The 21,641-nt window shown below is 48.3% G+C and overlaps 1 protein-coding gene across 1 annotated transcript; it reads left to right on the forward strand.

Annotated features, from left to right (window-relative positions):
• The first annotated feature begins 17,208 nt into the window (after window positions 1-17,208).
• Window positions 17,209-19,940, forward strand: LOC139998953 (uncharacterized). The gene has a single exon (XM_072025060.1). It carries the CDS (start codon window positions 17,224-17,226, stop codon window positions 18,892-18,894), a length of 1,671 nt encoding a protein of 556 aa, XP_071881161.1. The 5' UTR covers window positions 17,209-17,223; the 3' UTR covers window positions 18,895-19,940.
• The last annotated feature ends 1,701 nt before the right edge of the window (window positions 19,941-21,641 follow it).

Genomic DNA, 21,641 nt, shown 5'->3' on the forward strand with positions numbered 1-21,641 from the left:
TGTCTCTCCATCTGCCCTCAGTAATCCATGAAACACAAAGCCAGGGGCTGATCCAGACATCCCTAGAGAGGGAGGGAGAAGGTTGAGTGAACCTCTACAACAATTTAGTAGAGGTAAGAGGCTTCCTGTAATGTTGATGCTGCTTTAACACTGAATTAAAACATTGATGTAAGGGCATTAGCCAATTTTAAAGAGTAACCAGTTTTAAAGAAAACCCGCTTTTGAAGAGTTTTACAGAGTAATCCCTAAACCTAAATGCTACTCCAATACCCTGACAATAATTCCCTATTCTAATGCTTGAACTCGAAGCATTCCATGAAGCAAAACTCAGCCCATAGTCCTTTGCCCTTGCCTTTACTCTTGTGCTCACCCTAATCCCTGCCTTCAATACTAGCATTAACATGCTCCATTAAACCTAGACTTCTAGGCAGATGTAAAACAAAAAAATATTCCACAAATCTTGCCCATAACCTAACCACAGACCTGACACCCTAAGCAGAACAGCCCATCTGCTAAATTTCTAATCCAGAAAACTGAACCCTTGTCTCTAAGGGACTAGAGAAGTCAGCTCTGCCTCAGGATCTCCTGCCCCAGCAGGAGGAATGTGACTGTGGCAGGGACTGTGAGGTCACTTCTGTCTCTGTAGTTCATAGGGCAGCAGCAGGAACGTGACACAGAAAGGGACTGTGAGGTCACTTCTGTCTGTAGGTGGCAGGTCACCCTTCACATAGACCTGGGATCTGTACTTTTGGGCTGATATCTTCCAGTGGCCCTGCTAGGCCAGCAGAAGGCACCTGCTTGGCGTGCTGACTGTGGGATCCCCTCTGCCTCCAGACCCAGGAGGACCCAGACAGAAAGAAGGCTTGGGTTGTCCTGTCCCTTCTGCTTGAGTCCATGGAGAGCAGGAGGCACAAAGCTTGGCTGTGCCTAGCCAAGAAGCTGCAAGAGCAGCAGCCAGCCCATGGCTTGGGAGATGGTGGTGAGGTGACTTCTGTCTTGTTGATTGCTGCACCCATGGGCTGAGGCCAACTGCATGAAGTTCAACAAGGCCAAGTGCTGGGTCCTGCACTTGGGGCACAACAACTCCATGCAATGCTGTGGGAAGGGTGGCTGGACAGCTGCCCAGGGGAAAAGGACCTGGGGATATTGGTGGATACTCAGCTGACTATGAGCCAGCAGTGTGCTAAGGTGGCCAAGAAGGCCTGCCTTGTACCAAGGATACTGTGGTCAACAGATGTAGGGAAGTGATAGTCCTTCTGAACTTGGCCCTGGTGAGGCCACACCTCAAGGACTGCATTCAGCTCTGGGGCTCCCTGTGTAAGAAGGACATGGATCTATTAGATCTGTGCCCCATCCCTTGATGCATTCAAGGCCAGTTTGGATGGGGCTTTCATCAACCTGGTCTAGTGGAAGGTGTCCCTGCCCATGGGAGGTGAGTTGGAATTATGTGATCTGTAAGGTCTTTTCCTACCCGAACTATTCTGTGATTCTTTAAATATGAAACACAGCACCATACCAGCTACTAGGAAGAAAAATTAACTCTATCTCAGACAAAACTAAGATAATGTCCAGCACTTATTCCATATAATCTATGTCGTGCTCAACTCTGTCACTTTCTGATTAATCACCACCACCTTTCCTGTCTTTTGACACACACACAAAAATATAATGACCTTAGTCGATTGGTGTCAATAATAATAGTAATAATAATAATTCCTTTTGCATTCTATTAAATTGCCTTTATCTCAACACTTGAACTTTTACTTTTTTTTTTTTTTTTTTTTTTTTTTTTTTTTTTTTTCCTCTGAGTTCTCTCCTCCGTCCCATTGGATGAATAGATTTGTAGTGCTGAGTTGCCTGCAGGGTCGAACCACAGCAAGTCTTCTTGGTGCCTAGCGTGGAGCACAAAGGTTGAGATGCCAGATCTGACCACAGCATTTTAAAAATAAGTTGTTATAAGCATTAGATGAGTTTAACAGTTGCTGATCACAATATTGATCTTTTTGATCTGGGGTCTGTTGTGCTTCTTTTCAGAACTGTGTTGTATAGCACATTAGTAACTTCCATGTCATGCTGTTTATCATTTCGGGGTCTGGTTTAAGGTTACTGCCTTGCTGTATTGGATAACACTGACTTCTGATAGGATAAAATTATTGCCCCCTCAATACCTCAGGAACCATCTCTTCATCTCTTGGAAACTATTAAGAATTACAGTCTTTGCCTTTTCTCCTCAGGGAGTAAATCTATGCAGGGTGGTGGGGGATGCCTCTCCCCACTTCTTCACTCTCCCTTTCTCTTCCACCTCGTGCTTCTCCTCCAGGCTAATTACAATAGCTCTTCAAAGCTTTGAATATCCTTGGGATGGTCAAACCAGCATGTTCCTATTTTTAGGTCTCCTGAATGCAGTTCAGGTTTTGTTTAAGTTTAAACAACTACTTAAACATGCCATCCAGAGATCTGTCCAGAGGCAGGAAAGTTAGGAGTGGCAGGGAGAGTTTGAGGATCTGGGCAGGCACCTACAGCAGTGGACACGTCCAGTGCTTTGGAACTTCACCTCTGAGCAAGTGCAATCTTAAACAAAACTGTGAAATGCTTAAGCGTGTCATCACCCCGGCAATTCCAAAGAGACACAAATCACTGCAATATGCTGGTTGTTAAGTTATGCTTACGAAGCTACAGTCTACACCTCTCCCACCCCTGTGACTTTTCCTGCAGGCACACTCCAGCCCCTTTGACAGGCCCAGAGCCTGTCCAAAGCCACTCCAAACCCTGCAACAGGCCCTACAAGCACTCCAGCTCCTGCAGTGGGCTTAAGGTCAAACACATCCCTATAACAGGCCCTACAGCCACTCCCAAACGTGCAATAGGCCCTGCAGCCACTCCAACTCATCCAAAAGGCCCCGCAGCCAGAACAACTCCTGTGATGGGCCCTACAGCCACTCAAGCCCCTGCAATGGGCCACATCACTGGGCCAGAGAACCAACCTAAGCCAGTAGCGGTTGACTCTACATGCAAGAGAAAACAATGGGTGTGAAAGTCAGTTTTTCTTTAGAGAGGAAGGAAACTCCTACCCAGACAAGAAAGGAGGAAAAAGAAGATGAGGCAGGTTTCTCCAAAGTTGGGACATCTTGGAAGCAGGAGGACAAAGAAGAAGAGATCATATAAGCATCAGAAACCAAATGGTCCCTGTCCCAGGGTAAGCTACGAGGTATTGGAAATGATTTCAGCCATCATCTTGGTGAGCACATTGTCAGCTGGCTGCTCCAGTGGTGGGAGAACAGGGCCAATAGCCTGGAAGTAGAGGGCAGGGAAGCCAAGCAGCCAGAATCTCCCTCTAGGGAAGGGGTGATTGACAAAGCCATTGGAAAAGGGCACAAGGAACTTACTCCCATCATGCTTGAAGGAAAAGTCTCCCTTGAAGGAAGATCTTGTATGTCAACCAGGAAAGTGGACTACCATGCAGAGGGGTATCCGGTATCTGAGGAAATTAGACATACTGAAGGCGATTTGTAGAAACCTAGATAACAAACAGCTATCCAAAGATCCAGATGAAGTCAAGTGTACATGACCCATGGGGCAGGAGTTTGTACAGAGCACACCATCATCGTATGCCAACCCATTGGCAGTAATGACCAGGAAAGACCAAGAGGAACCCATGGTGGATGAATTGGCTAGCCAACTATGGCATTACAAAGCAAGTCTCTCTTCTTCCCTGTGGGCCTGTGTCTCGTCCAGAAAGAAACTTTCCCAAGAGGTCCAACAGCTCCAAGAGAATACGGCTTCCTCCCCACCTGCACGAACCAATAGCTCAGCTATCAGCTGTAAGCATCCCTCTGCTCAAGAAAGATAACATAGTGGGTACATACCAAGTTCCATCCTATGCTTTTGACTGTGTGACCATGGGGAGGCCATGAGAAAATGGGATGCAAAAGTTGACCTCCATCCTAGAGGCATGGGTACATGAAGCACAAGGGAAACCTTTGTCAAAAAGTGGCTCATCTGAGAAAACTGCCGCTCCAGTTTCTATCAGGAATTCCTCCAAACAGAGTAAAGAATACTATGAGCAGGACTAGAGGGACCCAGCCTCCACCCTGGTTGAGGGAGAGGACAATCGGGTGTATTGGTCTTTGAGGATAATTGGCCTGGCACATCAAACCCGAGATTTAACTGAACAGGAGGCTGAAGTGAGTCTAACAGGGAAGGAGTGGAAAACGCAAAGCATTGGGACTGGCCTGGAGGTTCTGTGTAACCCTGGCATAGACTACTTCAGGAGCGGGTACTTCAAAGGTCCACAAGGGTATTAGTGAGCTTATGGCATAGCTGCCTTGGAGACAGAGGACAGGAAACAGTTGTCTACCTTGCCCACTCTTTCACAGGACCCTTCTGCTGTGGAGGTGCTGATGGCCAATGAGCAGCAGGTGCCAGTCGCTACCACAACAGTGCGCCCAAGGCAATATTGCACTAACAGAGACTCCCTGATTCCTGTCTATGAGCTGGTTCATTGACTGGAGAGCCACGGAGTGATCAGCAATACTTGCTCACCCTTTAGTAGTCCCATATGGACAGTGCAAACTTCTAATGGTGAGTGGAAGATAACGGTGCACTTCTGTGGCTTGAATGAAGTCCCACCACCACTGAGTGCTGCTGTGCCAGGCATGTTAGAACTTCATTCAGTACAAACTGGAGTCAAAGGCAGCCAAGTGCTATGCCACAATTAATATTGCTAATGCATTTTTCTCCATCCCTTCAGTGGCAGTACGAAGGCCACACTTTGCTTTCACATGGAGGGTTGTCCTGCCCACCTGGAATCAACTGCCCCAGGGCTGGAAGCACAGCCCTACTTTTGCCATGGGCTAATCCAGACTGCCCTGGAACACAGGGAAGCTCCTGAACACTTCCAACATACTGATGCCCCATCCCATGGGGCAACACAGCAGCAGAAGTATTTGAGAAAGGGAAGCAAATGTTCCAAATCCTTCTGAAAACTTGTATTGCCCTAAAACAAAGTAAGGTCAAGGGACCTGCACACAAGAGCCTAATGCAGGCTGTCCAGGTTCTGTGGGACCCCTGCTTGGAGAAAGGTTGGGCATTGGTCAGGGTGTGATGAGCAATTGCACTGTGCATCACTTGCTTTATATATATAACAATAATAAAATTAAAGTTTATTATTATTTATTCGTAGTATTGTTACTGTTATTCCTATCTATTCATTTTCTGTCTTTTTACATTATCTTTATTTCAACCCATTGTCTTTTTAGGGGTGAGTGTGAGCTAACAGCTGTGTGGTGCTGAGGTGCCTGACAGGTTAAAGCACAACGTGTTTAACAACTACAGTCAGAACACCAAATCACCCTTGTAAAAGTCATCTCTCCTGTGTTCAGAGAAGGGCAGTTGGTGATGAATTCGGTCTGCCTCAAACACCACACCCCAGCAAAGACCCTGCTGCCTTCAGGAGCTGTCAGCCCTGAGGCCTTGGGGACACCTTGAGGGAGCCCAAGGGCACAGAGCAAGTAAGCAACGTGGGTGCTATGCTGCTGAGCTGGGCAGGGCTCCTGGGCCCCAGGGGAGCTCCTAGCAAGTGGGCAGCACTGCAGAGAGACAGCTCTGGCCAGGAGCAGCTCCTCTACAGCACAGCAGCGCTGGGGGCTCTGACTGCAGGTGGCACGGGGAGAGGAGAGAAGGAAAGAGGGCTTGGAGGCAGTGAGGAGCGCAACAACAGAGGGCAGCGTGTGGCAGGACACATCTGCAGGCTCTTGACACGTGAGGCTCTGGCAGCAGAGCAATGCAGGTGGGGTTGCCAGAGGGGTCTTCTACACATCCGATGTCTGATAGTGTCTGTCGGGATGGGTCTCTCTTTTTCTGAAGTGCTTTAGAATATGGCATTATGAGGAAGCATTTCATGAGGAAGATTGACGCTTGGTTTATCTGAAGGGTAAGGCTTTTTCTGCAGTATGTGTTTTGAGACTCCTACCATGGAGGGGAGGCAGATTTCATAGTAATGGATTGTTGGGGTTGTGCAGCAGACTGAGACTCCTGGAGCATTGCATTGAGAAATCAAAGTGCCAGTGATTAACTTTGTGAAGTCCCTTCCCACACCTCATCCCACAGAATGCACCAACATCATCATTGTGGTCCTCTCAGGTTTTATCCTAGCTGACCTTAGGAGCTGCAAACCCTCTGTGATGCCCAGTGCCCCGTCTTTGAGAGGTGTCTGCAGGCCAAAGCAGAGCACACAGCATTTGCAATGAGCAGGAGCTGCCTCCTCTGCAGGCAGAGATGCATCACAGGAGGGTCTGCTGAGTGTCCGTCTGTCCCTCCCTGGCCTTGCCTCCCCTGGCAGCAACACGCTGGCATTCCTGCTGGCTTCGCCACCTGGAGAGTGGCTTCTCCACCTGTGGAGTCTCCTTCTCTGGAGATATTCGAGGCCTGTCTGGATGCCTACCTGGGCAGCCTGCTCTAAGGAACCTGCTTTGGCAGGGGGGTTGGACCAGATGATCTCTTGAGGTCCCTTCCAACCCCTGCAATTCTGTGATTCTGGCTGGGGATGGGGTTTCACATGCACATGAAGTGAGCCCTCGGTGTGCTTGGGGAATGGCAAATACAGGGACAGGGTGAGGTGTCTGGAGATGTGCACTCTGAGCCTGGATTCAGCAGTGTCCTGCTTCTTTTCAGGTGAACATATGAGCATAATTATCCTACAGCTCATACACATGCCAGCAGAAGACACCAGCCTCTATGGGCAGACTGGCTGTCCCCTCTGAAAGTACAACTTGAACTAAAGGGACGGTACCTTTGCCTCTGACGATCCACAGGATTTCACTTGGAATGCAGCAGGAGTGCCCAGGATTTATGCCTTACAGACAGTCCTCAGGTGTGGTGGGGTAGCTAGAACATAGTATAGAAAATATAAATCCACCTATGTTCTTCATCTCTTGCTGTAGGTAAGGACTGACTCCTGCATTGTCCAGAGCAGAGTCGCCTGCTCCCATGGAGGCCCTAAGGCAGCATCACTAATATGGCATGAAAGGGACCTGCCAAAGGTCTGCGGATATTTGCAGAGGGAGGCTTAAAAGAGAAATGGAAATTATTTCTCTCACATAACTCTGTGGTAAATAGTCTTCCTCTGCCTTGGGCAGGACTCCGTGGCAGAACCTGTAAATGTCCAACAGCAGCTCTGTGAGTGAGTTCCTCCTACTAGCATTCGCAGACACACGGGAGCTGCAGCTCCTGCACTTCGCACTCTTCCTGGGCATCTACCTGGCTGCCCTCCTGGGCAACGGACTCATCCTCACCGCTGTAGCCTGCAACCACCGCCTCCACACCCCCATGTACTTCTTCCTCCTCAACCTCGCCCTCCTCGACCTGGGCTGCATCTCCACCACTCTGCCCAAAGCCATGGCCAATGCCCTCTGGGACACCAGGGCCATCTCCTATCAAGGCTGTGTTGCACAGGTCTTCTTTTTATTCTTCTTGGTTGGAGCAGAGTATTCCCTTCTCACCGTCATGGCCTATGACCGCTACGTTGCCATCTGCAAGCCCCTGCACTACGGGAGCCTCCTGGGCAGCAGAGCTTGTGCCACCATGGCAGCAGCTGCCTGGGGCAGTGGCTTTCTCAATGGTGTCCTGCACACAGCCACTACATTTTCCCTGCCCCTCTGCCAAGGCAATGCTGTGGAGCAGTTCTTCTGTGAAGTCCCCCACATCCTCAAGCTCTCCTGCTCAGATGCCTACCTCAGAGAATTTTGGGCACTTGAGTTTAGTTTTTCTTTGGGCTTTGGTTGTTTTGTTTTCATTGTGGTGTCCTATGTGCAGATCTTCAGGGCTGTGCTGAGGATGCCCTCTGTGCAGGGCCGGCACAAAGCCTTTTCCATGTGCCTCCCTCACCTAGCTGTGGTCTCTCTGACTCTCAGCACTGCCTTGGTTGCCTACCTGAAGCCCCCCTCCATCTCTTCCCCATCCTTGAACATGGTGGTGTCATTCCTGTACTCCGTGTTGCCTCCAGCAGTGAACCCCGTCATCTACAGCATGAGGAACCAGGAGCTCAAGCACGCCTTGTGGAAACTCATTGGATACATGTTTCTTTGGGATCAATAGTGTTCCTATACTATTAAATGGACGCACAGGTTATCTGAACAATCTCTTAGCACACTAGCTCTCAATTATTTTATTATTATTATCTCTTAAAATTGTGATTTTGGTTGAATTCTATTTGTGGCATTCTATTATATTTTTTTTTTATTTATTTTCTTTCACCCAATCATCTTATGTACCTACCGAACTTGGCTTCCTGTGTGGATAAAGAGAACAAAGAATCCACGAAAACTTCATTGGTCTTAGATGCTATCTCTTCCCATCTCCCATGGAGCTGCTGCCACACAGGGGAGCAGCCCCAGTGGACCTTGAGACTGCCCCTCACTGCCCACTGGGCTCTGCCTTTCTGCTGCCTTTGGGTCGGGGCTGCTGCTTCCCTAGTGCCATGGCCATGGCCAGCAGCAGGATGTGGCCTTTTCACTGCTGCTCTCTTTTGGCCACAGGCCTGGCCGTGTGCAAGGGGGCAGCAGACCTGAGCAGAAAAAAGGCCAGTTTCTTGTCACTCCGGTATCTGAATGGTCCAGCCCCTGTGGTTGAATCTGTTCTCTGCAGCAAAGGGATGTCTCCAAGCCCCAGGTCCGTGGTTGCTCCTGTAGCTTTGAGGACCTCTCCAAGGGCACCAAAGTATCAATGATCAGGATCTATGTGGGTCAGCTCGCCCATGGATCGCAGCAGTATGTTGGTAGGATTCCGTAGTACAAAAGGACACGGACACCTCTTTGCTCTGTTTTCATGAATGTCTGTATTACAAATTGCTACAAATCCCTACCTGTAAAGCAACTACATATTGCAAGAAACTACTAAGTTACCACTAGGAAAGCAAATATGGGCTTCTGATGCTTTCCCTAAATCTGCACCAACAGATATTATTTGGGGTGCTATTGGTATGACACTCATGAATCCACTTGGTGGAGGGAACAAGACATGGCACCTTCCCCTTCTTTCTTTCAGGCCGGTCATGATAGCTCTTGAGAAATGCAAACATCATTGGGTAACCCTAACGACATGCCTCCAGACTGTGTTTCTGGCTTTTTCCAAGGGTAAACAACTAAACAAAAGGGGTACTAGAGGGCTGTTGGCATAACTGCCGTGAATACAGAGAATGTCAAATAGTTGTCTACCTTGCCTGGTCTTGCACAGGACCCTTCTGTTGTGGGGTTGCTGAGAACCAAAGAGCAGGTGCTGATGGCTGCCACAACGGTGCACTGGCAGTGATAGCGCACTGACCTCCAAGTCCTCCAAGCTCAAGAGCTATGTATTCCTGTGAGCAAAATGTCAAAGGGGGCAGGAGACCTGCTTGAATGATCAAGGAGATCCATGAGTGACTTAAATGGAAGAAGGAAGTATACATAGTTTGGAAAAAAGGGACAAGCCACTTGGGAAGAATGTAGGGACATTGTCCGAGAAAAGGTTTTTTTCAAATACATCAAGAGCAGAAGGAAGAGGAAGGAAAATGTGGGCCCACTGCTTAATGAGGTGGGTGCCCTTGTGACAAAGGATACAGAGAACGCAGAATTACTGAATGCCTTCTTTGATTCAGTCTTCACTGCTAAGAGCAGCCCTCCAGAATCCCTGGCATTAGGAACAAGGGAGGAAATCTGGAGAAACGAGGACTCTCCATTGGTTGAAGAGGATCAGGTCAGAGATCTCTTAGGCAAACTTGACAGCCACAAATCCATGAGCCCTAAAGAGTACATCCATGAGTTCTGAGGGAGCTGGCAGATGTTACTGCTGGCCCATCATTTTTGAAAGGTCATGGAGAAGAGGAGAGGTGCCTTAAGGCTGGAAGAAAGCTCATGTCGTTCCAGTCTTCAACAAGGGCTAGAAGGAGGACCCAGGCAACTACAGGCTGGTCAGCCTCACCTCCATCCCTGGAAAGACAATGGAACAGCTCATCCTGGAGGTCATCTCCAACACGTGGAAGAGAAGAAGGTGTCCCCCATGCTCCCCTGGACCTGCTTCTCCTGTTGGCCTCGGACCCGGCCTTGGCTCTGCTAGCAGGAGCTCTCTTGGCATGCGCTTCCTGGCCTCCCCTCGCCTGCACACAGCTGCTGCCCACTCATGCTGCTGGCACAAACGTGTCCTCACCAGCAGCACCACCCCTTGGGCTGCTTCTCCTGGCCTCCTCCACCCCGCTACCTTGACTCCTTGTCTCTGCTGGGCTCCACCTTCCAAACCCAAATGCCTTCCTTCACAGTCATGTCCCTTCCCCTGCCCTGTGGGAATACCAAGCCGGGGCAGACAGGTTACCATTAGGTGTGGTGGTGTATGTGTCATTTGTTATTAGTGATGGCACAAATGCCAGTTCCTTCACCAGTGATGTACATCTTCTTCATGTTAGGCCAAGCTCAACATCCTTCTCTTTCTGCTTTTATAGATTACAGAATTTCTAGGTTGGAAGAGACCTCAAGATCATCGAGTCCAACCTCTGACCTAACGCTAACAGTCCCCACTAAACCATATCCCTAAGCTCTACATCTAAACATCTTTTAAAGTCTTCCAGGGATGGTGACTCCACCACCTCCCTGGGCAGCCTGTTCCAATGCCTCACAACCCTTTCAGTAAAGAAGCTCTTCCTAACATCTAACCTAAAACTCCCCTGGCGCAACTTTAGCCCATTCCCCCTCGTCCTGTCACCAGGCACATGGGAGAACAGGCCAACCCCCACCTCGCTACAGCCTCCTTTAATGTACTTATACAGAGCAATAAGGTCACCCCTGAGCCTCCTCTTCTCTAGGCTGAACAAGCCCAGCTCCTTCAGCCACTCCTCATAGGACTTGCTCTCCAGGCCCCTCACCAGCTTCGTTGCCCTTCTTTGGACCCGCTCAAGCACCTCGATGTCCTTCTTGTAGCGACGGGCCCAAAACTGAACACAGTACTCGAGGTGCGGCCTCACCAGAGCCGAGTACAGGGGGACGATCACCTCCCTAGCCCTGCTGGTCACAGTGTTTCTGATACAAGCCAGGATGCCGTTGGCCTTCTTGGCCACCTGAGCACACTGCTGGCTCATATTCAGCCGACTGTCCACCATCACTCCCAGGTCCTTCTCTGCCTGGCAGCTCTCCAACCACTCATCTCCCAGCCTGTAGCTCTGCTTGAGGTTATTGCATCCCAGGTGCAGGACCCGGCACTTGGCCTTCTTAAACTTCATGCAGTTGACCTCAGCCCATCGGTGTAGCCTATCCAGATCCTCCTGCAGAGCCTTCCTACCCTCGAGCAGATCGACACACGCACCTAACTTGGTGTCATCTGCAAACTTACTGAGGGTGCACTCAATGCCCTCGTCCAGATCATTGATGAAGATGTTGAAGAGGACCAGCCCCAGCACTGAGCCCTGGGGGACGCCACTAGTGACTGGCCTCCAACTGGACTTGACTCCATTCACCACAACTCTTTGGGCCCGGCTATCCAGCCAGTTTCTAACCCAACGAAGTGTGCGCCAGTCCAAGCCAAGAGCAGCCAGTTTCTTGAGGAGAATGCTGTGGGAGACGGTGTCAAAAGCCTTGCTGAAGTCAAGGTAGACCACATCCACAGCCTTTCCCTCGTCCACCCAGCGCGTCACTTTGTCGTAGAAGGAGATCAGGTTCGTCAAGCAGGATCTGCCTTCCATAAACCCATGCTGACTGGGCCTGATCGCCTGCTTGCCCTGCAAGTGCCGCATGATGACTCTCAAGAGGATCTGCTCCATGAGCTTCCCTGGCACTGAGGTCAAACTGACCGGCCTGTAGTTCCCCGGGTCAGCCCTCCGGCCCTTCTTGTAGATGGGCGTCACGTTTGCTAGCCGCCAGTCAGCTGGGACCTCACCCGATAGCCAGGACTGCTGATAAATGATGGATAGTGGTTTGGCCAGCACCTCTGCCAGTTCTCTCAGTACCCTTGGGTGGATCCCATCCGGCCCCATCGACTTGTGCACAGCCAAGTGCCGTAGCAGGTCACCAACCAGTTCTTCGTGGATGGTGAGGGCCACATCCTGCTCCCCATCCCCTTCCACCAGCTCAGGGTACCGGGTATCCATAGAACAACCAGTATTGCCGCTAAAGACTGAGGCAAAGAAGGCATTGAGTACCTCCGCCTTTTCCTCATCTCTTGTAACTAAGTTTCCCCCCTGCATCCAGTAAAGGATGGAGATTCTCCTTTGTCCTCCTTTTTGTGTTGATGTATTTATAAAAGCGTTTTTTGTTATCTTTAATGGCAGTAGCCAGATTGAGCTCCAGATGAGCTTTGGCCTTCCTAATTTTGTCCCTGCACAGCCTCGCTACATCCTTATAGTCCTCCCTAGTGGCCTGTCCACTTTTCCAAAGATTATAAACCCTCTTCTTTCTCCTAAGCTCAAGCCACAGTTCTCTGTTGAGCCAGGCTGGTCTTCTTCCCCGCTGGCTCATCTTTGGGCACATGGGAACAGACCGCTCCTGCGCCATTAGGATTTCCCTCTTGAAGAGCGCCCAGCCTTCCTGGACCCCTCTGCCCTTCAGAACCGCCTCCCATGGGACTCCACCAACTAGTGTCCTGAGCAGCCCAAAGTCAGCCCTCCGAAAGTCCAATACAGTGGTTTTACTGGTTCCCTTCCTGGCCCCGCCAAGAATAGTGAACTCCACCATTTCGTGGTCACTCTGCCCAAGACAGCTCCCAACAATCACATCCTCCACCAGTCCTTCTCTGTTTGTGAAGAGAAGGTCTAGCGGGGCACCACCCCTGGTAGGTTCACTAATCAGCTGCGTCAGGAAGCTATCTTCCACTTTCTCCAGAAACCTCCTAGACTGCTTTCTCTGGGCTGTGTTGTGCTTCCAGGATATGTCAGGGAAGTTGAAGTCCCCCACGAGTACAAGCACTGAAGATTTCACAACTTCTGTCAGCTGCCTGTAGAACTCCTCATCCATCTCCTCATCCTGGTTCGGCGGTCTATAGCAGACCCCAACCAGGACACTAGCCTTGTTGTCCCTGCCGATCCTAACCCAAAGGGACTCGATCTTGTCATTCCTAGCCTCGAGTTCTACAACATCGAAAGACTCTCTAATATAGAGAGACACACCACCACCCCTTCTGTGCTGCCTGTCCCTTCTGAAGAGCCTATAGCCAGGCATCGCAGCACTCCAGTCATGAGACTGGTCCCACCACGTTTCCGTGATGGCAACCAAGTCGTAGCCTGCCCGCTGCACGATGGCTTCCAGCTCCTCCTGTTTGTTACCCATGTGTCGCGTTAAAGGGGTGTAGCTGATTAACCGTCACGGGCCCGTTTGAATTCAGAGTACTGAACCAGTCGGACATTCACCAAAACTGGGGGTCCGTTCGGACATTCACCAAAAACGTAATAACCGCCTGGGGGTCCACTCAGACATTCACCAAAAACGTATTAACCACCTGGGGGTCCGTTCAGACATTCACCAACAATGCATTAACCGTCTGGGGGTCTGGTTAGATTCAGAACACTGAATTATCACGGATAATCACCCTCACCCAAGTCGCATTAATGAAAGCTATCACAATGCAATCAAGTATGGTTTATTACAGCAACAGATAATCAGGTTCTTTTGGATTGCCGGCGATAGTGACTGTCTGCAAAAGCAAGCTAATATGCATGAAATACACAGGCGTTATAGGTGTTATAGATGTGACAGGTGTTATAGGTGTTGCAGATGTTATAGGTGTTATAGGTGTTACAGATGTTATAGATGTTATAGATGGTATAGATGTTACAGGTGTTACAGGTGTTATAGGTGTTATGGGTGCACAGCCTAGAAATAAACGCGTTGAAAGGATCAAAGACTCTATATAGAGATTTATAAGCAAATATTCAGATCTCACCCAAAGGCGTCCCAATGGGGGGGGAAGAGAGGCTCAGCCCGTCGACTGATCCCAGGAGTCAGGAGGTCCTAAGGATGCTGTATGTCCTCGGGATGGTATCTCCCCTGACGGTGGTATCTTCCCGTGATAGTGGTATCTTATCCGTGATAATTCAGTGTTCTGAATCTAACCAGACCCCCAGACGGTTAATGCATTGTTGGTGAATGTCTGAACGGACCCCCAGGTGGTTAATACGTTTTTGGTGAATGTCTGAGTGGACCCCCAGGCGGTTATTACGTTTTTGGTGAATGTCCGAACGGACCCCCAGTTTTGGTGAATGTCCGACTGGTTCAGTACTCTGAATTCAAACGGGCCCGTGACGGTTAATCAGCTACACCCCTTTAACGCGACAGTAAAATTGGCGTAGTCGGCAGGATTGCTATGGATAAACTTCTGCAGAAATACAAATGTGCCCCTTCCCAGGCGGGGAAGGAATGGGCCCAAAAGTTTTGGAAAGATGAGGAAAAGGTGGTGGAGCGCATTGAGCAGTGTCAGGCTTCACGAAAGATTGGTCTAAGAAAGGGTAAAAGTGCGATTTGTGCGGTGTTAGGAGCTTGTTTGACTTGTGCTCAGCAAGAAGCTAAGGAAACTCCTGCTCCCAAACTGATCTCTGATGCGGAACATACCGCTTTGAAATCAGAGAATGAAATATTGAAGTCATCATTGGCCTTTGAAAGGGAGACAGGAAAGGCATTAGGAGTTAGAGTGGATAAACTCGTGAGTGAAAATAATTATCTTAAACAATTGCTGGAAAGGGTTAGTCATCTGTTAACTAAAATACAGCCTTGCGCTCCGGTTAAGCAGATTCGTAGACTGTTGTATAATGCAGACCCTGAAAGTTGGGATGGTGATATCTGGTCTGACGATGATGATGGTGTTGAAGAGGTTTCTGACCCTGAACCTCAATCGATTTCCTTGAGACCTTTGGTTAAGACTGAGACTACTGTTGATGATAATGTTGAAATCCGCACTACTGTGCGAACGATTCCGTTGCCACCGGCGGAGTTGATTAAAATACAGGAGAAGTTCTCAAGGCGACCAGGGGAATCGGAAGTGGAATATGTGTGGCGAGTTTCTCTCGAAGGAGGAGATCGAATTATGTTGAGTGAGGAAGAAGCAGGTGGCTTTTGGGGACCTGGAGTATTTTTAACCACCACACCAGGAGACCATAGTTATTCTATCACTGCACGGGCAGCATATTGGGCAGGTGGTATAGATCCCCAAGAGAGAGGGGAACCTCTGGAAATTAGAGCTACAGGCTATTCTGACCTGGCTGTAGCAGTACAAAAAGCAGCCTGTATTCAGGCGATATATGAAAGAGATGAATTTAGGAAATCCCCGATGTTAGCTCCTATTGATCCAATTTGGTTAACCCCTCTCATCCATGGACTCCCTGATTGTCTTAAGATGTTTGTAGCAAACACCCAAGATCATATACTAGCTGCTTGTAGGGATGATGATAGTGGTTGTAGGCAAAATCCTAACTCCCCTATTCCCACCTGGAGTGAATTGGTACAAGACATAGATAAGTACGGACACCAAATGGGCTGGATTAATTCATCCAGTGTTAAATCCCAAGACCACTCTCGGCGAGTCGGCCAAATCCACACTAAAAATCCCAGATATCCCAAATTCAAAGAGAGATTGAAACCTAATAGGGAACGAGGTGAGTTGTGGTGTCAGCAAAAAAACTCTTATCCCCGGGGAGGGCAATGAGCCACCCTGCTCGGCAGGTATTAACAATTCAATGGCTCTCTAATGAACACTCTGACCCTATCATTGCCATTCCTGTTGAACCCCCAAAAATATTGGTAAATTTTCTTATTGACACTGGGACCCAAATGTCAGTAATTACACATGAGACAGCACAAACCCTGAGCATAACACCTGGTCAACGCAGGGTTAAATTCACGGTAATCAATGGAGTGGAGATGGCTGCCCCAAAATGAAAGCCTTCTGTACATCTTCTACCACCATCACTCCAAAGCACTACACTGAAACAGAAAAGCATCATACCAAAATGGAAAAGCACACTGCAGGATTTTCTCCTGGACAGCCTGTGCTGGTAAAAATGCCTCAGATTGGAATAGTACCCATGACACTAACTACTCCCAAAAATCCCTATGCATGGGAAGCTAAAGATTGTTCAGGAAAAACACACCGGATCAGCACCCGGTGGATATCACCTTCTTTCTGACCCTGCCGGTTGAATACAACCGAGCATGCTTTTCTTTTTTTTTTATGTTTACAGGAACCCTGAGCGAACAGCATATGGACAGCTGGAAGATGACGAATCAACAGTTTGGATTAATAATACTTTGCTCCGCCCTGACCTTGATGCAATCACTTCTGGTTTACAGCCAAGGAGAACCAGGCTGGCCGTGGTCCCAAGCCTATGTTAAATACACTGGTATTTTGGGAACGCAAGCCTTAAAGGAAAAATTAAACTTAGCTACCGTGGTTATGCATGGAACTGAGGTGTTTTCGAGACACGAGTGGGGCTGGGATGAGAGATGGCTTCCGCTTCTAAAAGGAAGAACAGGAGAAGAAATCCGAGTGGGGTGTAGAATGGTTAATGGCTCGACTCACGAGAAAGCCACATTAATAACAATATCTGGAAATCAAGTGACTACAAAATCCTGTGCTACGGATGAGTGGGATTGTTGGTATAATTTTACCCTGATAGAACCCACTATTGTAACTTGTATATGGCAACAACACTGCTCAGGTTCAGGCCTGTCGCAGTCACGGTGTACAGGGCTACTATTTAGATTCAAAATAGATGTGGTTGAGCCTGAACCAACTACACCACCTGACCTAACACCATACATTACATTTGATATACTGCAGTATGGAAGTAGAAATATACCCAGTGACACCATAACACCTTATGATGATCCTTGGAATCATGCATTATCACGATACAGCGCAATCATTGGAACACCTCAGAACAAAAGGAGCCTAAATTTATCTACCTTAGTTTTACAGGGAAACAAAACATTTTCAAAAGATGAATGGAGTTGGAATGATTCTCTAAAAATGGCTGAACTTCAAGCCACATCTGGCCAGCTAATACAAATTGGTTGTCGAATAACTAATGGATCCACTTATAATCGGCCTACTGAAATTAAGACAGTATACACTGATTCTACTAGACCACAAAATTATAGTACTGATTGTACTAAAATAACAGAACCAAATTTTGATTGCTGGTACAATTTTACTTTCACTAAACCTATAATTGTGTACTGTCTTTGGGGTTATAGAGGCACAGAAATATTATTTGAATTCATGGTTAATACAGAAACATCATCGACTACAAAGGATAAGAAGCCTCTGCCTCCGCAGATATTTGAAAATGAACCAACTCAGCCCCCCATTAGTCTAACTCCCTCCATCTTCAAAACAGGTCCTTACATAATTAAAAATGTGGGACAACAACAAATTCTCTTTAACCCTAGTTGGTCCCTAAAAAGGGTAGAGCTAGCGCTGCACATTAATATCTCTGAAATTAACTCGAAATGTACCACCTTTCTGAGAACTGCCTACACCGGCTGGTTAGCATGGTTACATGGACGTTCTCTAAAACAATCTCAGCGCGTGCCACGGGATGCAACTGGGTTATTAGGGACAGGATTAGGTATATTAAATAGCATTGATGCTGAGGTTTTAATGAGTAGAGTAACTGCTACTACAGATGACCTAAGGAAATTGGAACAACCAATAAAATCATCCTTATTGGCTTTAGGAGCAAATCAATGGCTTCTATCAGATATTTTACCCCATTGGGAACAAATTGAGGAAAATGATCATCAATTAATTGTAAATGCCCTTGGAAAAGCCCAAGGCAATACCTCCCTTGCCTTGAGCTGTATCCAAGCGCAGTTATGGATACAATCTGTAGCAGCAGCTATTATTAGAGAAGGAGAAGGAGGAACTTTGCCCACTGAAATTCGAAAATTGATTTGGGATAATGCTTCAGAATTTGAAAAAGAATTTCAAGCTTGGTGGCAATTAGTCAACTTTACCCATTATGCAGAAAATGATAAGATTGTTGCCTTTATACTTACTATAAGTAATGCCACCGTATACAATGTATATCCAATTATTGCATTAGGACTCAATCATAATGGAACTATACTTTATCCTAAAGAACATAAAGTATGGGCCCATCAAAAGGGAGGAAAGTGGCAAACAATTGATGTAAATGCATGCATTGTGCGTGAACAAAAAGGTTTCATCTGTGAAAGTAACACGCTGGAATCTCAAGACATTTGTCTTGACACTGAGCAAAATATTTGCCACTTCGAGATACATCCTAATGAAACCCTTGAAACTGTACTTATATATATTGGGAAAGGTTGCGTTTGTATGAGAACTCATTGTGATTCTATAGTCGTAGATGATACAGTGGTAGATATCAGTAATCACTCTAATGTTTGTGTTTGCAATTTTACCAAAATTCTAGGATGTGATTTTAAATACTCAGCTCCTGTCACTTCTTATCAACTTATTGCATCTAATTATATTCTGCTTCATGAACTGCTGCCTACTCCTATTGGAATGAACCTCACCTTGGTGAAGAAATTGCTGGTACATGAGGACCTGAAGCAGCTGATGACACAAGTCCGAGAAAATGGACAAAAGACTCTGATCACTGTCCACCATGATGCACAAGAAATACATCGAGTGATGGAAAGAGTGCAGAGAGATGAGAGACACCGATGGTGGGACACTTTGTTTGGATGGTCGCCAGCTGCCAAGGGAATCTTCAACAAGATGCTTCACCCTGTTATTGTTCTGCTAATACTCACTGTATTGTGTTTTATACTGACAATTAGTTTGTATGTTAAACTCTGGTTTATGATGAAACGTTTAGCATCCCTACACAATGTACATACACTCGATAAACCTCAATCCGAGAATGTATGTGATATCCCCGACATATTTCAACTGTCGTGAAGCTTGAGTGACTATAGTCACGAGGTGGATTATGTGGTGTAAATGCCTGAAGTAACTAGGAAAATAAAACTAACATTCACGTTTTTAAGGAAAAGGTACAGCATTGAAGAGGCTTTCAGGGTAGGGCATAACTGCATTATCTGAGCGTTCCCTAGGCTCCCAACCTTAGATGCTATCGCGCTGGGGAAACTTGGTGTGCTAGCTCTAAGGAACACCACGGAGCGTGGAGTGGAGTGGAGACACCACGGCTAGGCTCTGTGATCAGGTGGGACCTCGATTGTTCTTGTGCACAAAGCAGCACTTTTTGCCACCCTAAGCCAAAGACCTGTCATGTTTTGACAAATGCTGTACCCTAGTGTTCTTTTTGCTCATTATAATATCATTATAATACCAAAACACACCTCCATCCCAAAAGCTACCCGCCTCCAAGGTGCGACCACCCCTCACTGAGCATGCGCTCTGAATTTCTCGGAGCCTATTACTTTAAACGGAGACGGGAAAACTTTACACCAATCATAACTAAGATATGCTTGACTAGAGCCACTCAAGCTCCACCTAAAAGATAGAAAATAATATAAATTGGCCCAAGAGAGAGGGGATGTTAGGGAAGATACCATCGTCAGGGGAGATACCATCCCGAGGACATACAGCATCCTTAGGACCTCCTGACTCCTGGGATCAGTCGACGGGCTGAGCCTCTCTTCCCCCCCCATTGGGACGCCTTTGGGTGAGATCTGAATATTTGCTTATAAATCTCTATATAGAGTCTTTGATCCTTTCAACGCGTTTATTTCTAGGCTGTGCACCCATAACACCTATAACACCTGTAACACCTGTAACATCTATACCATCTATAACATCTATAACATCTGTAACACCTATAACACCTATAACATCTGCAACACCTATAACACCTGTCACATCTATAACACCTATAACGCCTGTGTATTTCATGCATATTAGCTTGCTTTTGCAGACAGTCACTATCGCCGGCAATCCAAAAGAACCTGATTATCTGTTGCTGTAATAAACCATACTTGATTGCATTGTGATAGCTTTCATTAATGCGACTTGGGTGAGGGTGATTATCCGTGATAATTCAGTGTTCTGAATCTAACCAGACCCCCAGACGGTTAATGCATTGTTGGTGAATGTCTGAACGGACCCCCAGGTGGTTAATACGTTTTTGGTGAATGTCTGAGTGGACCCCCAGGCGGTTATTACGTTTTTGGTGAATGTCCGAACGGACCCCCAGTTTTGGTGAATGTCCGACTGGTTCAGTACTCTGAATTCAAACGGGCCCGTGACGGTTAATCAGCTACACCCCTTTAACGCGACACCATGCTGCGTGCATTGGTGTAGATGCACTTCAGCTGGGACATTACCTTATTCCCCGGCCTTGCCATTGTTCCCCCTGGCACAGCTCCAACAATCCTTGCTTCACCCCCATCCCCCTTCTTACCTAGTTTAAAGCCCTATCAATGAGCCCCGCCAGCTCCTGGCCAAGGATCCTTTTTCCCCTAAAGGATAGGGACCCTTCTACGGCCATCAGACCAGGTGCTGAATAAACTGCCCCATGGTCGAAAAACCCAAGATCTCTGCGTTGGCACCAGCCCCGGAGCCACGTGTTTAACAGGTGGGCTTTCCTGGTCCTCTCCGTACCCCTCCCTGTCACCGTAGGGATGGACGAAAACACTACCTGCACTCCCGCTCCATCCACTAACCGTCCCAGCCCCCTAAAGTCTCTTTTGATTGCCTTCAGGCTTCTGTCTTCAATGTCGTCACTGCCCGCCTGGACTATCAGAAGAGGATAATAATCAGAGGGGCGTACCAGGTTGGGAAGCTTCCTGGCAACGTCCCTGACCCTGGCCCCAGGGAGGCAACAGACTTCCCTACGGGTAGGGTCAGGCCGACAAATAGGGCCCTCTGTTCCCCTAAGGATAGAGTCTCCCACAACAATCACCCTTCTTTCTTTCTTGATGGAGGCAGTCCTGAGGCGTGGAGTCGACCTCCTTGCCCTAGGCGTCCTCCTGGGAACACTTTCTATCTCTTCCTTAGTTGCTGGTCTCTCAATCTCCAGGGCCTCAAACCTGTTTTGTAAGGGCACCTGGGAAGGTGGGGGCGGAAGGGGAGGGCATCACCTGCGATGTCGAGCAGGGACCTGTCTCCATTCCTCCTCAACTCCCAGATCCCCTCCCTCTGCCCGTCGGCTACAGGGCAGGGGGTCCACCCCCATTTGGGGTGTCTCACGCTGGTACCTCTCCTTGAGGCCCTGCAGGGAGTTACTCCATAAGTCAATCTCCCGCTCACACTCCCTGATGGTCCTCAACCTCTCGACCTCCTCCTTGAGCTCCGCCACCATGCGGATCAGGTCATCCACATGCTCACACCTCACGCACGCAGCGTCTCTGCCTCCCGCCGATGGCAGCAGCAGGCTCTGACACTCCTTGCATCCGGTGACCTGAACTGCTGCATTCTTTAACGGGCAGTCGGTCTGGGTGTGTACCGACCTCCTGCAGAGCGTTCCGTGCCTTGTGGAGACCATTATCGCCTAGCTAAAGACCGTCATTAAGAGGTGTTCGTGTGGGCAGGGGGTTGCTCTCTGCCCTTCCTGCTCGCCCTGCCTGCGCGAACTGCCGCGCTAACTGCCGCGCCTCTCCCTTCTGATGCGCCACGCCCTGTTTGCCCGTCCTGTTCGCCGCGCTCCTGGTCGCTCGCGCTCCCTAGGGGCTGCTTTTGAACGGCCA

This window comes from Anas platyrhynchos, chromosome 17, assembly GCF_047663525.1.
Source record: "Anas platyrhynchos isolate ZD024472 breed Pekin duck chromosome 17, IASCAAS_PekinDuck_T2T, whole genome shotgun sequence".
Lineage (NCBI taxonomy): Eukaryota > Metazoa > Chordata > Aves > Anseriformes > Anatidae > Anas > Anas platyrhynchos.